Genomic DNA, 16176 nt, shown 5'->3' with positions numbered 1-16176 from the left:
TTAAGAGAGCAAAATGCTGAAAATTTGATAAAAATCGAATAACAAAGTTAATGAATTATACAGAATTGCATTATTCCGGTGAAACAGTTCTAGGCATGTCTCATGAATATTCATTAGTCGGGCTGATGATTTCATACCCCACTTGTTCTTTCGTATTTTATTATATGAAATTATAGGTTTATTCAAAAATTTCTACCAATTAAGAAAACAACTGAATTGACAACTAATTAAGTGCATTAGTTATTTATTGCCGCAAGAACTTATTTCATCGTAATACACATCAAGTACACATGTTTGGATAAATGAAACATTTTATGATTTCATGTAATAACATAAGAAAAGGGAAAGTGGGGATGTGATCAGCCCACCTAGTGAAATGAATATTCATGACGATGTGCATATAACTGTTTTCACAAAATATTGATAAACTTCAAAATTCAATAACTTCGTAATTTGTTGTCCTATTTTGATGAATTTTCAGCATTTTACTCTGTGAATTTTTACTCTATCTATTTAGACATAAATATTTTCAGCCTGGGCCATCCCTTATATATAAATATGATTGTGTACTCACTCTTTCATTTTTTTTGCTAATTTAGATGTGTAGTCTTATTCAATATATTTAATATTATGTATACACTTAGCCTATCCCGGACATTGGGGACCTTGTCTTGACAAGCCTAGATTTTTAAGGTCTCCTCTTTCTTTCAAAATGAAAGAGAAAAATGAAAAGTAAATGATATGAGTAACAAACTCAATATTTTTATGTTTAGCGTACGCATATACAATCTAATTTTCATCTGATTTTTTGACTATCAGGTATGATTTTTTTTGTGAAAGGATAAGAAATAAATGAACTATGAATAATTTGCCACTTTTTCCATCCCCTTTCCCTTAATGGGACCATTTTATGAAGTTGTTATAAAAATGAGATAAACCTAAAAAAAGCCCCCGAACAAACAAAACAAGTGGAGCGCCTCTCTGGCAATCTCGCCTGCATTACGTGATTCATTTAGCAGCAGTGCGGACTTTGAAAACGAAGTACGCTTTTAAAAGGTTTTGGCAAAAATGAAGGCCCAATTTTTACCATCACTGGGCAACATATACTGTCGATCCACACAACTATTAATTTGGTTAAAACCTGACCAAAATGAGTATAAAAAAATAAATTGGATAATAAATTTACTCAATTGGATATTGCCAAGAATAAACATTGTATTTATAAAAACATACATTACCCAACACAGTGGAAACATTTTAAGTGTGTGTATAGGATAGGCCTAATCATTCACAAAAAACATGATAAAATCGATGTGACCCTAAATGACATTTAGCCCTGATCGTGTGACCGAAGACCTGTGCGACGATCAGTGATGCTTGATAGACGATCAGAAGTGTCACCACCGAACTGTAAATAATTCATTTGGTAATCGTCTCTCTCTTAGGACTTCTCTCAGAAGCATTTTTTATACATTAAAGGACAAGAACACCCCCAAAATTAATTCATTCACATGAAAAGAGAAAAAAATCCAACACTAATTTTTTTTATCAAAATTTGTTATAAAATTCAAAAGTTGTGACATTTTAAAGTTTTGCTAAATTTCACAAAACAGTTATGCACATCCAGGTCGGTATGCAAATTAGGATGACATCATCCACTCACTTTATCTTTTGCATTTTATCATATGAATTATTTTCTCCTCATTGTCTAGTGAAACAATTCCTCCCCGAACCTGTGGAATTAGCATTGTTTGATAATATATGGTTCAGTCAAGTTGGTCCTTATTGTCAAATATGTACAAAATGAAATATTGTATATCTCAAACTATAAAAAAACACAAGAAATAATAAGTGAAGGACATTATCGACAGTCTCATTTCCATGTCACTGAATATTGTGCATATCATATTTTTTTGAAAAAAAACCCCGAAAATTTAAAATGTCACAACTTCCTTATTTCACATTCGATTTTTATGACTTTTTTTTAGCATTATGCTAGTTTGATTTTATTTATTCAAATCAGCATTTTTCTCTGGGGTGGACTTGACCTTTAAAGGTTTCAAATAATCAATTGGTAACAAAATGACTAATTGTCATCTTTTTTAAAGATAGATCACTTTAATCATAAGAAATATGTAGAACCCTATACTACATCTACAATATGATACACATTATTATGTACACAATATTCCTGATATACTGAGTGCATAGGTAAAATAATGTCCAATGACAATTCATGGAGTTTTGTCACTTGAATTATGATGGAGTTGCTGGCATATGATATCACAGAATTAAAACTTTTAAATCCATGAGCCTGACATTTTTTCACACAACTCTTCAGTGAAAGCGCTTTAAAAACATTTATCAACGTACAATGTGATTTTTACAAGAGACTCCTTATCATCAAACACTTTAAGGTTAATACAGAAGTCTAGTGACTGTTGATTTGTATAAATGTGAATTTTACAAATAAGATGTCTAGCATCCTTTCTTTCTTATGCTGTTTCTTCTTCATTATAAAATGGCACCGTACTAACATCATAGCAATTTATTAATCGCATATCAGAACTTTCAATCATATCACATACTACATGCGTATACAAAAACCGGGACAGATTAGAAGTCTATAAATTTTTGTTTCAAATCATGATGTCCATATTTTGGTGTTAATAGGTGCTCTGAAGACTTATCTTTCAAATGCCATTAAAAAAGAGTTTTGTTCATGCTTGAGTGAATACGGAGTGTTTTTGTCTGAGGTTAAAAAGGAGGCTTGAGCTAAAATGGCATAAAATGATATGATGATCGGACCTCTTGCTAATCAGTATTTCCTCTTAACCTTGTCATTAATATCTTTGCCATAATTTTCGAATTATGCGATCAAAATTCATTTTCAAATCTATTTATTTGCTTAAATTGTTCTGTTGTTTCTTTTTAACATGTTCTCTTTTAGCTTCCAATATTCCTTCTCTAAGCAAAAAAAAATCAATCGCAGTATGGGAGAGCGTGTATTTTTTTTCAAACCCTTTCATTGTGTGCTACAAAGGTTATGGTTCCTTTGAACAGTGGCATACAGATGGGTGGGGGCACGGGTGTTCCCCTAATAACAAATAAAAAAGATAGTAGAAAGGAAATAAAAGGAAAAATAGAAAGTGAAGTATGATTTATTTTCTAAATATTATGTCAATATCTATCACAAAATTTGATATTTTAATAAAAAATTGAAATGTTTGCTTTCTCGCTTGCAGCTTTTTAAATACATTTTATCCGATCTGTCATATCTAGCTCCTTCTTAATTGACTCAATACACCATTGCCATTGAAAGACATGGATCCTTACCTGTTTGTCCTGTCAAGCACGTAATTAATCTTGGTTAAGGAATCAATAAACCCTTGAAAATAGGATTCATGTTTTTAAAGGTACCATTACATAATTTGTTTCACATAATAAAATACGACTTGAATAATTTCAAGTTCTTCTAACTAATAATGCAAATCTTCTTGCTTGGTTGACAAAAAGTCTTCTGAAGGAAAATTCAAATGTTAAAGAAGTTTTCATGAAAAAACAAAATAATTTAAGTAAACAAATAAGTTTGCAAATGAAATATGACAGCATAATTCGAAAATCATGGCAAAGATAATGAAAAGGATAAGAGGAAGTCTGCCGATTAGCAAGAAGTCTGATCATCAAATTTCTCATTTCTGCCATTTTGGCGCAAGCCTCTTTTTGAACCTTTGACAAAAACGTGCCGTGTTCGCTCAAACATGAACAAATTTTTAAATGGCACTTCAAAGATAAGATTTCAGGGCATCTATTAACATCAAAATATAGATATCATAATTTGAAACAAATTTTATGTAGACTTTTCATAACTGTCCCTTTTTTGATACGCACTGTAGTGATTTTCAGCCAATTTCATGCTCGAAAGGTGGTTTTCATGTATCTCAAAGAAAAAGAAAATACATATTAGGAAGATCAGTTTCTGTTTCGATAAAATGTCAGTAATTATTTCTTACATAAAAGACAAACTACTCAAAAGTTCAATATATTTTCTTTGGATAAGAAGGGATAGTGACATCTGCAACGATATGAAAGTTGGCAAATAATATTAGCACACATGTTATCTCTATTAAACTATCTTCATATTCAAGATACAAAGTCCATTAGAATTGCATTGCATGTAGACAACTATGTATGTTTTAATTGCTGATGTGGTTTACGGTACACCATGTGGAGTGTTATAGAAGTAGTGGATAGAAGGAGAGAGGAAGTGGATAGGCGAGAAAGTGGAGATTTGAGAATAGAGTATTCTTTCTTGAGAATAGTCCTGAAAAGGACTGTAAACCAGAAGGAATGTTGAGTGAGAACAGCTTGAGTAGTAGAGCTGATGAGGAGATGCTGGCTTGCGTCGGCGAGTAGAGATGATGAGTAGTAGAGAGACTCGACGTTTCGGACAGGTTGACTGTCCGTCTTCAGGAGTGAGTGTTCGCTCGGCGTGCGGCGGTACTTATGGCGTGCGTGCGGACGTGGGGGAAAGCTCTAGGCCGGCGGTCACGGCGGGTTGACGTCGTAGGTGGCGCTCTGTGTGTGGGTCGGCGGTTTTGGCGGGAAACGAGTGGGCGTCGTATGCGGACGTGGTGAGTAGACGGCGGCGTGAGTTACGGCGGCGTGTGTGTGTGTCGGCGGTGTGTACATCAATGGTGGCGTTCTGTGCGTGTTGGTCGGCGGACTCGTCGGGTGAGCTTCGGCGGGAGTGAGTGGGTGGCCTGGTGTACGGATGATGCCTGGTTGTTTGCTCCTAAGAAGATCCCTTTCTCCGACATCGTACAGCAAGTCGAACCCAAGCTCCGCTTTCTCTCCAAAGAGGCCGCCAACGCAATTAGACTCAAGGTAACCAATGCCCTCTCCGACGCCAAGCCACCTAAACAGAACCTATCCAAAGACGAACGCTCTGCTATCCAGGACCTCCGACGTAACCAAGCCATTCACATCCTTCAGGCTGACAAGGGCAACGCCACCGTTATCATGGACCAAGACGCATACGATGACAAGATCGAAGAGATTCTCCAAGACAAAGACACCTACTCCAAACTCAACAGAGACCCAACTCAGGCCAACAAAAGGAAAATCAACCAACAACTGCTGACCCTACACCGATCCGATGCACTACCCAAGGCACTCTACTTCCAACTCAGATCGTCTTCAGCCAAGTCACCTATCTTATTCGGACAACCCAAGATACACAAGCCTAACACTCCTCTCCGCCCTATCATCTCCACTCGTGGGTCACCCTGCTACAACACAGCACGCCATCTGGCCAACATCCTCCAACCACTCGTAGGCCAAACCCAGCACCATGTCACCAACTCCAAGCACTTCATAGACGTCGTCTCCAAAACCAAGATCCGGCCCTCCGACACACTCGTCAGCTTTGATGTCGTCTCCCTCTTCACCAGCGTACCTGTAGACCAAGCATGTGACATCATCAAGCAACGCCTGATCACCGACTCAGACCTAGCATCCAGAACCAATCTCACACCAGACCAGATCCACGACCTCCTCCTCACCTGTCTCAACTCCAACTCCTTCAAATGGCGCAACAACTACTACAAACAACTACAAGGAGCAGCCATGGGGTCACCTCTCTCACCAATCATCGCTAACATCTTCATGGAACACTTTGAGCACCAAGCACTCAAGACTGCGGACAAACCTCCTTCACTCTGGCTCCGCTACGTCGACGACACCTTTGTCATCTGGCCGCACAGCACACCCGACCTTCACCAGTTTCTCAACCACCTCAACAACCAGCACCCCAGCATCAAGTTCACCATGGAAACCCAACGCGACAACTCAATTCCATTTCTAGACGTTCTCATCACTAAGACACCGTCTGGATTCCCGTCTCACCAGGTGTACCGGAAACCTACCCACACAGACCGCTACCTCAACTTTCGCTCACACCACCACCCGTCCATCCACCAATCAGTCGCCAACACTCTCATCAGACGAGCCCACCAACTCAGCGACAAGGCACACTTACATCAAGAACTCAAGCACGTGACCAATGCACTCACCACCATCAACCACTACCCCAGAAGAAGGATCAAGACTCAACCACCCAACCATCAACCCAGCACCGACAGCACCGAAAACCCATCCGAAACCAAGCCCGTCGCCACCATAGTACTACCCTACATCGGCAAGACTTCACACCGACTACAACGCATCCTTCACTCTGCCAACATCCTCGTCAGACACCAATCCTCTCGAAAACTACACTCCATCCTTCACTCTCATAAGGACAAGCACCCATCCAACAAACAACCAGGCGTCTACAAGATCCCCTGCCACTGCGGTAAAGTGTACATTGGGGAAACCGGCCGAGACTTCGACACCAGACTCAAAGAACACAAGACCCTCCACCGACGCACGCACGCCATAAGTACCGCCGCACGCCGAGCGAACACTCACTCCTGAAGACGGACAGTCAACCTGTCCGAAACGTCGAGTCTCTCTACTACTCATCATCTCTACTCGCCGACGCAAGCCAGCATCTCCTCATCAGCTCTACTACTCAAGCTGTTCTCACTCAACATTCCTTCTGGTTTACAGTCCTTTTCAGGACTATTCTCAAGAAAGAATACTCTATTCTCAAATCTCCACTTTCTCGCCTATCCACTTCCTCTCTCCTTCTATCCACTACTTCTATAACACTCCACATGGTGTACCGTAAACCACATCAGCAATTGTACATGCCACCATGCAAACCTTCAAACAACATATGTATGTTTTGTGCAGTCCTGGCAGTGTAGCTTAAACATAATAAGATGTACAATTTGTTAAGATATTATATGGAGCTAAATAAATGACAAAAATAAGATGAGATATGAAATAAAACTCAACCGACTCTGAAACATTACTTTTAATACCCTACCCCTTATTAATTTTGCATTATTCTCACTGGTATAATTTGACAATAATTGGAGGATTGTGGTAGAGGCGTGTTCTCTTAGGCTGAGTTCTGCCATCAGATGTGAAAATGGAACTTTATGAATCCGATACATTGAGCAATTAAATAAATGAAAATCAATTCTAATTTAAAAAGTAATTTCGGTCCACTCAATTAGTTATAATGAATTTTATATGAGAACTTTTGGGTCTCAAGTGAGAAAACTTTCTTTTTTGTGCTATTAAGACCTAATCCTATGTACAAAAAAATGTTTAAAAAGCTTATGTCTAGTGATAAAACTTTACATGATTTTAAAATGTAATACATACATTATAATACATTCCCATGCATTACTGATCATTTATACATTTGATATAATAATGTAAGGTTAAATTACTCAATTCATCTGATCAAATAAATGAAATTAATCATGACAAAAATGAGCAAAATCAATCAATGCATAAATGCGCAGAAAAATATATTATAGAATTAAACAAATTAATGAATTAATATGTGCCTTTATCAATGAATAAGTCAGTATTGACTCTTTGATTTGATAAAAAATAACTTCAATGACAGAGTTTGGCTTAGAATGAAGTTATTTGAGGGTCATGATGCGTATATGCTGTCTCATCCATGTCAGCCCTTGGTCTTTGAAATGCTGGTTCATGTGATTGTTGTCTGCTAAAAGCTCGATGGAAAATTTCTCTCCTTAAATGTTGAGATGGGAGCACAGAAGGCAAGATGCAAAGTACAGGGGAGGAAAAATAATCAAAGAAAACTAAAATAAACCACAAATCCTAACATTAACAAGCAAATATGTAAGATTCATTATAAAAAATAAAGACGTACTAGTATAATAATTTATCAAGTTCAGGCAGACTCACAACATCAGAGTCAGAGAGGTAACAAATTAAACAAAATAAAGCGCATAAAGTTAACAGTTATACTCAAAATGTTAGTTTAATTCCTTGCCTCTTAAATACTATATTTCATTCGCTTTAGGCAAGTAGTCATTGTTGGCATATCTCCTGAAAAGATTAGGGTAAGGGGTAACTTTTGAATACCAAAAAAAAAAGGAAAGATGCAATCAACCGTGACAAGAAATATCACTAAATTTGATGAATACCATGCTTAACTGATTATGAAGTTCAAACCACAAGTTTTTAACATAACGCTCTCCACAATATACCATTACAATGGCAACATAATTTTGACACGTGAAAAATGTGCCTTCCACATCTTTACGTCAAGACCAATGTCAAGACCAAATTTTATGAGAATTTGTGAAAACTGAAGAAGTAGTTCGAACCCCGAGATTTTAACCTAATTTTCGCCATATGATATGTTATCATGGCTGATAAAAGCAAAAAAATGTTTCTTGCACATTTTTACCTCAAGACCAACATGTGTGCCAAATTTCATGAGAATCGATTGAAAACTGATGAAGTAGTTTGACCCACGATTTTTATCTAATTTTTGCCATCAAATGCAAAAAATGTGTCTTGCACATCTTAACCCTAAAACAAATGTGTGTTCCAACTATTATGGGAATTGGTAAAAAAAAATTGATTGGGTAGTTCGAAGCACAAGATTGGCAACGGGACCAACCAGCTGCCCGATTGTATGCTGATTCCTAGATACTCCCTTCAAACTTCAGTAAGTAGGGGCATATAACTAGATGAACACAAAAAGGTTACTAATTTTATTAGATACATTGCACACATAACAGAACTTTCCACAATCTTGAAAATTAATGATGAACAAAGATGGATAAAACAGGAAGATATCTTATTTCCAAACTGACAACAAGTTAATTACTATTTCATTATTTTATTTCTTGGCTATCAATAGCATGATTTGAACATATGACATTCTTGTGATTTAAATGGCTAAACTTCCACGGACATACCCACTAACTTCTGAGTATCTATTTATTAATTGAAAGTATTTTTTTATATTACATCTTTATAACTGTTTATTGATAATTAGACACAACCCTTTTATCAAACACAACAGTTCATTTTGTAGCAAATTGTACATTATATCCCTCATATTAATAATCTGAACAGGTGATTGGTCTAAACTCTGTCATGTGACCAAAGATTGGTGAGGCTTAAATCAAACACATGATCATTACATTATTTGATAACAATGCACATACATGCAGTTGACTATCAAATTTATAAAATCTCACTCAAAGACCAGGATTTTGTATTGTTTTCTGATTGGCAGTAAGGTATTGGAATGATCCAAGGCTTTGCTCTGAAGTTATCTCCAAAGACTATGAGGGAAGCATATGAGGACAATAATGAAAATTATTTGTCTCATCCATGTCAATCCTGCCTTCATAAATTGATCATTATTTGCATGCTTGTGATCAGTGTTGGCTTGTTATCTATGGTGAACTTCTCACCTGAAACAAATATAAGGATTATTTAAAGGAAACAGACAGAGCTTGTTATAACAGGTATTGGAATGATCCAAGGCTTTGCTCTGAAGTTATCTCCAAAGACTATGAGGGAAGCATATGAGGACAATAATGAAAATTATTTGTCTCATCCATGTCAATCCTGCCTTCATAAATTGATCATTATTTGCATGCTTGTGATCAGTGTTGGCTTGTTATCTATGGTGAACTTCTCACCTGAAACAAATATAAGGATTATTTAAAGGAAACAGACAGAGCTTGTTATAACACAAGAAAGTAAGTGATGAGAATGGAACCTTGTACAATCACTACAATGGCATAATAAAAATAATTTAAGATAATATAAAGAGGTTTTTAAGATTAACAATGGGAAATATTTACAGGTTCATCAACGTTCAAACAAAAATACAAATGCCTGAAGGCTCTATACATTTTTTTTTCTAAAAATACATTCCAATTTTTTTTTAGATACATCATACACGTACAACAGAGATAGTACAAGACATTGTGGATGAAAAAAGGATCAAATTAAGTTAAAGATGAGTCCACTGCACAAGTTGACTTAAATGAAAACAGAAAAGTAAGAGAAGCATTCAGTATTTCAGTAAGATTTGTTCAAACATTCATCAAAGAATAGCCGAGTTATTCATTTTAAAAGATCTAATATTATGTCACATGCGAGTACTATCCAAATATATCATGCAATATAAAAGAAATAAATATTTTCAAATAAACAACACAATTGAAAACATAGATTATTCTTACCATATAACTTTTGTATAACTTCATCAGGCAGTGAATTGGGAGGACCTGAAAGAACAAAAAAAAATCAATTACCATACACATACCCCAAAACAGGTCTCACAATGATATCTATCATTCACCAGGTAGAATTAATGTTTACAAATACCAGCAATATGAGCTTGAAAATGCTAGAAAAAATACTAGTACAGAACTAAATTCATATAAGGTATATTTCAATTGAAATATCAATGACTGATCAAAAGACATCTGAATTGTACTGCTAGTAAACTTTTTAAATGAGAACGATTACATGAAACAAAAAGATAGAAAACATAAAAATCAAAATACTTTATCAGCTAATATTTATTTCAATGTACACAACAAAATGTGAATCAATTATACCATCATTGAACACATAATAAATCAATTGCGTCGAAGGAAATAAGTTTATAATCATAGTTAAATTTATATTGTGCTTATTTCACTTTGATTCTAAGCACTTCACATTGAAATTTATGACTGGATTCAACAAAAAATATTTCAAAATTACCTTTTGGTTTTTCCTCTAGGCTGTACTCAAACACCTCATTCAGAATGCGCCCTCCTGGGGAAAGTACTGAGAGAAGGACGTCTGTATATCTAACAATGGTTAAGATTGCAGGAAATCACAAATAATATACTGATTTTCCAAGTCTTTCATGCATAAAAAAAAGTATTACAAGTTTTATGCAGCTAATATGGTACACACCTAAACCAGTACCAATGTGTCACTTGTCATATTTGGGAATGACTTTAATATAGCGAGGTAATTATGGTTCCAAGGACGGTGGAACACAGCAAAGCCTATTTTTGAAGCCAGATAATTCAAGCGTTTCTCATACAAAATACTCAGATGGCAAGGGATGAAAATGTATTAACTTTTTATATGTGTTATGTAGTTTATGAGCTTTTGGTTTGTATATGATTTGCAATTTTACTTTTGGGTCAGGTATGGGTCGTTAAATGTAAAAATCTTTTTTACTCAAAAAAACTTGCCACTAAACCGAATAATAACTAACTTATATGTGCAAATAAATCAAATGAAATAATGAAAATGGATGATGATTGTGACGGCGATGATAACAATGATGATATTGATGGTGATAATGATAATAACTACCAATGAATTAGAGAATGTTACTCTGACTCACTGCTGTTGTGATGAGGGATCGACAGCAACAAGAGAACCTCGGTCCCAAATAGCATCAAACTGACCTGCAAAATCTCTGTATTTCCAAGGATCAAGTAACACCAAAAAAATATTAAAAGAAAAATAGTACTGAAATTCCTTTAAACCACCACTGTATATCTTTTAACCTCTCAGAATGAACACAAAATGATGTGACCAAATCCAGTAAGATCTTGGCACAGCAACACAAAGACTCAAGCTGGATTACATATATGATAGAACATTTTAGAATGGTTCCTGGTCGATGTTTCGAACAAAGTACACATGTAACAATGATTATGATTGGCTATCACCATTTAGTAATTGATTTCAAACATTTGTGTAAAGGGTTTCCATCTTGATAAGGATATAGCTAACATACATGAACAATAATTATCTTTATTATACCACCAACAAATAAATCACATATTCCACAAAAATGTACTTACTTGGAGAATTTAAAGAAGTCACACAGGTATATTTTTATCTTTTTGTCTTCATTCTGTAGGAATAAGTGAATTGCAACAATGGCATGTTAAATTAGAGAATGTTAAATAGTTCATAATTATGGAAGAACTAAAATGGCTAACATTATTTATCAGGGTAATACTTTGTAATGATACACCAACCTTCCTAAAAAATGTCCTGGGACCAGTTCAACAAGCTCTTGAAGGCCCTTTTTTTCGTGAATAATAACAATGAGTCTCTGAAAAGATTAATTCTAGATAGATGGCGCTATATAAATGCATATCATATCAATATTAGTAGTACTGTAGTATTATTTGTGAATGAGAGCTATTTTTATAAACTGGTAACTTTTGAAATGTTATCACCATTGAGTGATCAATGCGTATATAGTGGGGCATATTGCGAAGTGCTTTGTAACGTTACAATATAAAAACTATCACATTAAAACAAGGAATACTTAACTCTAAAAATATTTATTCATTTTTTTAGAAAATTAGAAATTGTATTTTTTTAGCACCCTTTCTTGGATTTTTTTAAATTTTCCTTTACAGAAAAAATAACAAATTGAGAGATTGGATATCTGAAAACTTTAGACAAATATGCATGATAATTTTCAGCCTTTCAATGTTTGAGAATTGCTTCAATATAAAAAGAAAACATCTTCTTGTGAGCATGATCACTATTGGCAGTTTCCCAAATTGGAAGCTTTTATAAACCAACCAGTACAGTATGCAGATAATGACAGATTTACAAACAATGGAACGTAAAGAAACAGGAGAGGATTTATCCCACCGCTGCCACCAAATGTGTAATGGGTCACTATGACATGCCAACAAAATCACCACATCTTACTGCTCTACATGTAAGTAATACCATGGTCACATTTGTTCTAAGGCGGCCGTACGGCGAGTCGAAAACAGCCGTTTTAACAATTTTGATTCAAACCACCTTTATTTAGTTGGACAAAAAATGTTAAAATGGCTGTTTTCGACTCGCCGTACGGCCGCCGTAGAACAAATGTGACCATGGCATTAATGGGACATTATATCTCACTTTTTACTTGTTTTGTGACTTCAATGAAACCTAATACCCCCATCTAAAGTCTTCTTACTAAAGCACACATCACATGTGTTATGTGATGTACATCATCAAAGCCCCCCCCCCCCCCCTCTACAATAACCCTGGGTCAAGAACCCCCACCATTACCTCAAATAGTTTGCCATCTTTTATCCCAGGGATATCACTTTCTTTGTAGGAGAGATCTTGTTCTTGGAAGAATTCCATGACAGCTTGGAGAACACCTTCTACTCCAACAACCTCATGACCTTCTTCAGCAAGCCTGAATAATCAAGAAAAAAATTATTCCCTTTACAGAAAAAACACTTCATCAGTGCCTAACAAAAATTACTAGTTGTCAAATAAGTACACCCCTCCTCTTCGTACACTGAAAATATACCAAAACCTCTCTTTTGCTCATTAAGAAAAATCTTTGTCCATGATATACTTAATGAAATCTCTATCAAACGTCCTCCCATGTACAAGTATGATTTCAATAATGTAGGTTGCATTGCCATCAAGAAGTCCACATCACTAGCGATGTCAACATTCAAATGCTAATAACTTTATTTCTCCAATTTTCCTACAACTTTCATTGAATTGTTTCTTTGATTTTGTTGTTATGAGCTAAATTGTTTCCATGGTTTTATTCTCTTTTAATACCTTTATAACAAAAAATATGTGATGAGATATCAACTGGACTATACTGATAACATCTGGATATTCATAAAAAGAAACTATTGTTTGAACAAAATGAAAAGATAATCACCTACCATCTCATATCCAATGTTTTCCCACATAGTGGAACAAGCACCCGACTAGGCTTCTTCACTAGAAATTTGCTCTGAAACTCTAGCAATGACCTGAAAGTAAAACAATCATTTCATCAATTACCAATCTGTGAAAATTGAATTGACGATATATCGGAGCATAAACAAGCACAAAAAGCCCCAAAGTTTCCAATTAAAGATGAAGTTCACCCTGACAAACACTTTGTTGAAAAATACCATAAAAATAATTAAAACCATTAATAAAGTTTGAGGAAAATCCATCAAAAGATTATTAAAGAAAGCTATTAGAAATTTAATTGTTATGATTTGTACAACATGAACCAGAAAAAATTAAATTCATGCATTATATTATATTACATAAAATATGGGGCAGCTGCTCATATAAATTATGACATCACAAATCGAAAACTTAAAAGTCTAATCATTTTATTCTTACATATGTATGCAACAAACTTTTGTTCAGGGTGAACTTCCCTTTAAAGAAAACAAACATCATCAGTGCCATATTCTTTTGCCAACCATCCAGTGCCATTTTTAGTGTGATAAATTATAACAAAATACATAATACATGTGTATATATAGAGAGAGAGAGAGAGCTTTAGGATTTTTTTAAATCATATCAACTTTTAAATGTACACATGCCAAATAGATAATTCTTCCTTTTCATGAAAACACTGATAGGCCAAACTAATACAAAGTTACAGGAATAATAAACATTCTGCACAAACATAATTGGATTACTAATAAATGCGCTTCTTGACACAAACAGTAAGTGGGAGGAATCAAGTATTACTTGTGAACGAATGTCCGGTGGAACGATGTTCTGCCCTTTGACCACCCTTCTGACCATTCCTCTAGTTTAGGCATCTCACAAGCTGTAGAAAGTTGGAAACAAATATAAAAAGTTACCATTGCATTCTTTCTTTCTAAATTATCACCATTGGTCTTTTCTTTTTCTGCACATATAAGATGTAGAGCTCTGTACCTACCAATACAACATATTGTCCCAAAGAACCCGGGAAAATAAGTCAAACATTGCCAACCTTATTTCCCCACACAGAGAGTCTGAACAGAGAACAAAGATGTTCATTGAATGAGTGGAACAATTAAGGTTATGATATTGGTTTCCATTAGTGTTAGGACTCCCTGTGAGGGGAAATAAGGTTAGCACTTTTTCTTGTTTTGGGGGACAACCGCTTGATTTTTCTACACAGTCTGAAGTAAATTGAATTCTTTTTCATAAATTCAAAAAAGATTATTGACCACTGAACTTGTTGACTGACAATTTCTTTCAAATACACTTTCCACCAATAAAGGGCCTATAGTATACAAAAAATAGGCTTAAAACTACATTTTTAGCACTCTTGTGAACAAAAAAGATCCCCAATAATGAAAAATAAAGAGCAACTATATGGAGATTAGTATTTTTGGTTACAAAACTGATATTATTAAGAATTTTTAAAATACAGTACGTGAGATCAGAAGTTTACATACACCAAGGAAATTCAAAGAAAAGTTGACACTTGCCAAACATAAAATTTACTGTATCTTTTAAATATTTATGCTACCTTGACAAATTTTATATCCAACAGAAATTAATGAGTATGACATGCTCCTTCATCACATTGCTTTGTCATCAGGAGCTGGAAAATATTTAGGTGTCATTCCTCCCCCCCCCCCCCCCTATCTTCATTATCATATTTTAGACATGCAGGCAAGCAAGTTAGATCGAAATTGTTACAAACATCGTCAACGGTGGCCGTGGCAGTGCTAGTGAGGTGCAGTCCACTCACACGTATTGCGATGTTAGTGACCAAAGTCAAAACTCGGAACTCGAGTCGACTAGTTCGTTCCAAACTAGCAGATTTTACTAGTTTCTACACCGTACTCCATCCCCATCATTATGATAAAAAATACTACTCACAAATATACGTCGTAATAGTACTCGTAAACCAGTTGTCCAGCAGAGTGAGAGAGTTCACTCGCGAGTGGTGAATGGGGCGCCAAGTGTCCGCCAGTATATTCTGTGCAATTCAAGCAATTCCGTACACAAAATGTGTTTTTATTCAGACGAAAATCTTTTCGTCATGACGCTGTTTTATTTCGTACACGAAATTTATTTTGTGTCACCCAAAATTAATTTTGTCTCAACGAAAAAAATTTCGTCTAGACGAAATGTAATTGCGTCCACAAAATTTTTTTGGCGTGCCATACTCCGTCCAATTCACGCCATTCCGTACACAAAAGTTTTTTTGTTCATATGAAAATGATTTCGTCATGATGCAATTTTATTTCGTATACGAAATTATTCTTGTCACACAAAATAAATTTTCGTCGAGACAAAATGTAATTTCGTCCACAAAATTTATTTCGTACAGACGAAATGAATTTTGATCTAACGAAATGGCACCCCAAGTGTTCAAAGGAAAATTCTGTAGGAAAATTTGTGTTTCACTCCAACGAAATTCATTTCGTCATGATGCAGTGTGATTTCGTATACTTATAATCAATTTCGTCGAGACGAAATAAA

At 35.3% G+C, this 16176-nt stretch overlaps 2 protein-coding genes across 2 annotated transcripts; one reads left to right on the top strand and one right to left on the bottom strand.

The window, feature by feature from the left end:
- The first annotated feature begins 3992 nt into the window (after positions 1-3992).
- On the top strand, positions 3993-6477 carry LOC121406962. The gene is made up of 2 exons (XM_041597836.1): positions 3993-3998; positions 4828-6477. The coding sequence occupies exons 1-2, from the start codon at positions 3993-3995 to the stop codon at positions 6475-6477; spliced, it is 1656 nt and encodes a 551-aa protein (XP_041453770.1).
- Positions 6478-6841: 364 nt separating this feature from the next.
- LOC121409059 (probable thiopurine S-methyltransferase) lies at positions 6842-15641 on the bottom strand. Its single transcript, XM_041600855.1, has 9 exons — positions 15571-15641; positions 14440-14521; positions 13629-13718; positions 13006-13138; positions 11781-11833; positions 11315-11389; positions 10675-10763; positions 10146-10190; positions 6842-7660 (listed from the first exon to the last, which is right to left on the bottom strand). The coding sequence occupies exons 2-9, from the start codon at positions 14511-14513 to the stop codon at positions 7548-7550; spliced, it is 672 nt and encodes a 223-aa protein (XP_041456789.1). The 5' UTR covers positions 14514-14521; positions 15571-15641; the 3' UTR covers positions 6842-7547.
- Positions 15642-16176: the final 535 nt, after the last annotated feature.

Source organism: Lytechinus variegatus, chromosome 2 (assembly GCF_018143015.1).
Source record: "Lytechinus variegatus isolate NC3 chromosome 2, Lvar_3.0, whole genome shotgun sequence".
NCBI lineage: Eukaryota > Metazoa > Echinodermata > Echinoidea > Temnopleuroida > Toxopneustidae > Lytechinus > Lytechinus variegatus.
The sequence above is the reverse complement of the archived record's forward strand: the minus strand, read 5'-3'. Positions and strand labels throughout refer to the sequence as shown.

Excerpts from the sequence above, each read along its gene's own strand:
- LOC121409059 (XM_041600855.1), bottom strand. The coding sequence starts at position 14,513 with ATGCCTAAACTAGAGGAATGGTCAGAAGGGTGGTCAAAGGGCAGAACA. Across the intron at positions 13,719-14,439 it reads CACCGGACATTCGTTCACAA|GTCATTGCTAGAGTTTCAGA; the intron begins GTAATACTTGAT and ends TTTTACTTTCAG. Across the intron at positions 11,390-11,780 it reads GACTTCTTTAAATTCTCCAA|AGATTTTGCAGGTCAGTTTG; the intron begins GTAAGTACATTT and ends TTGGAAATACAG.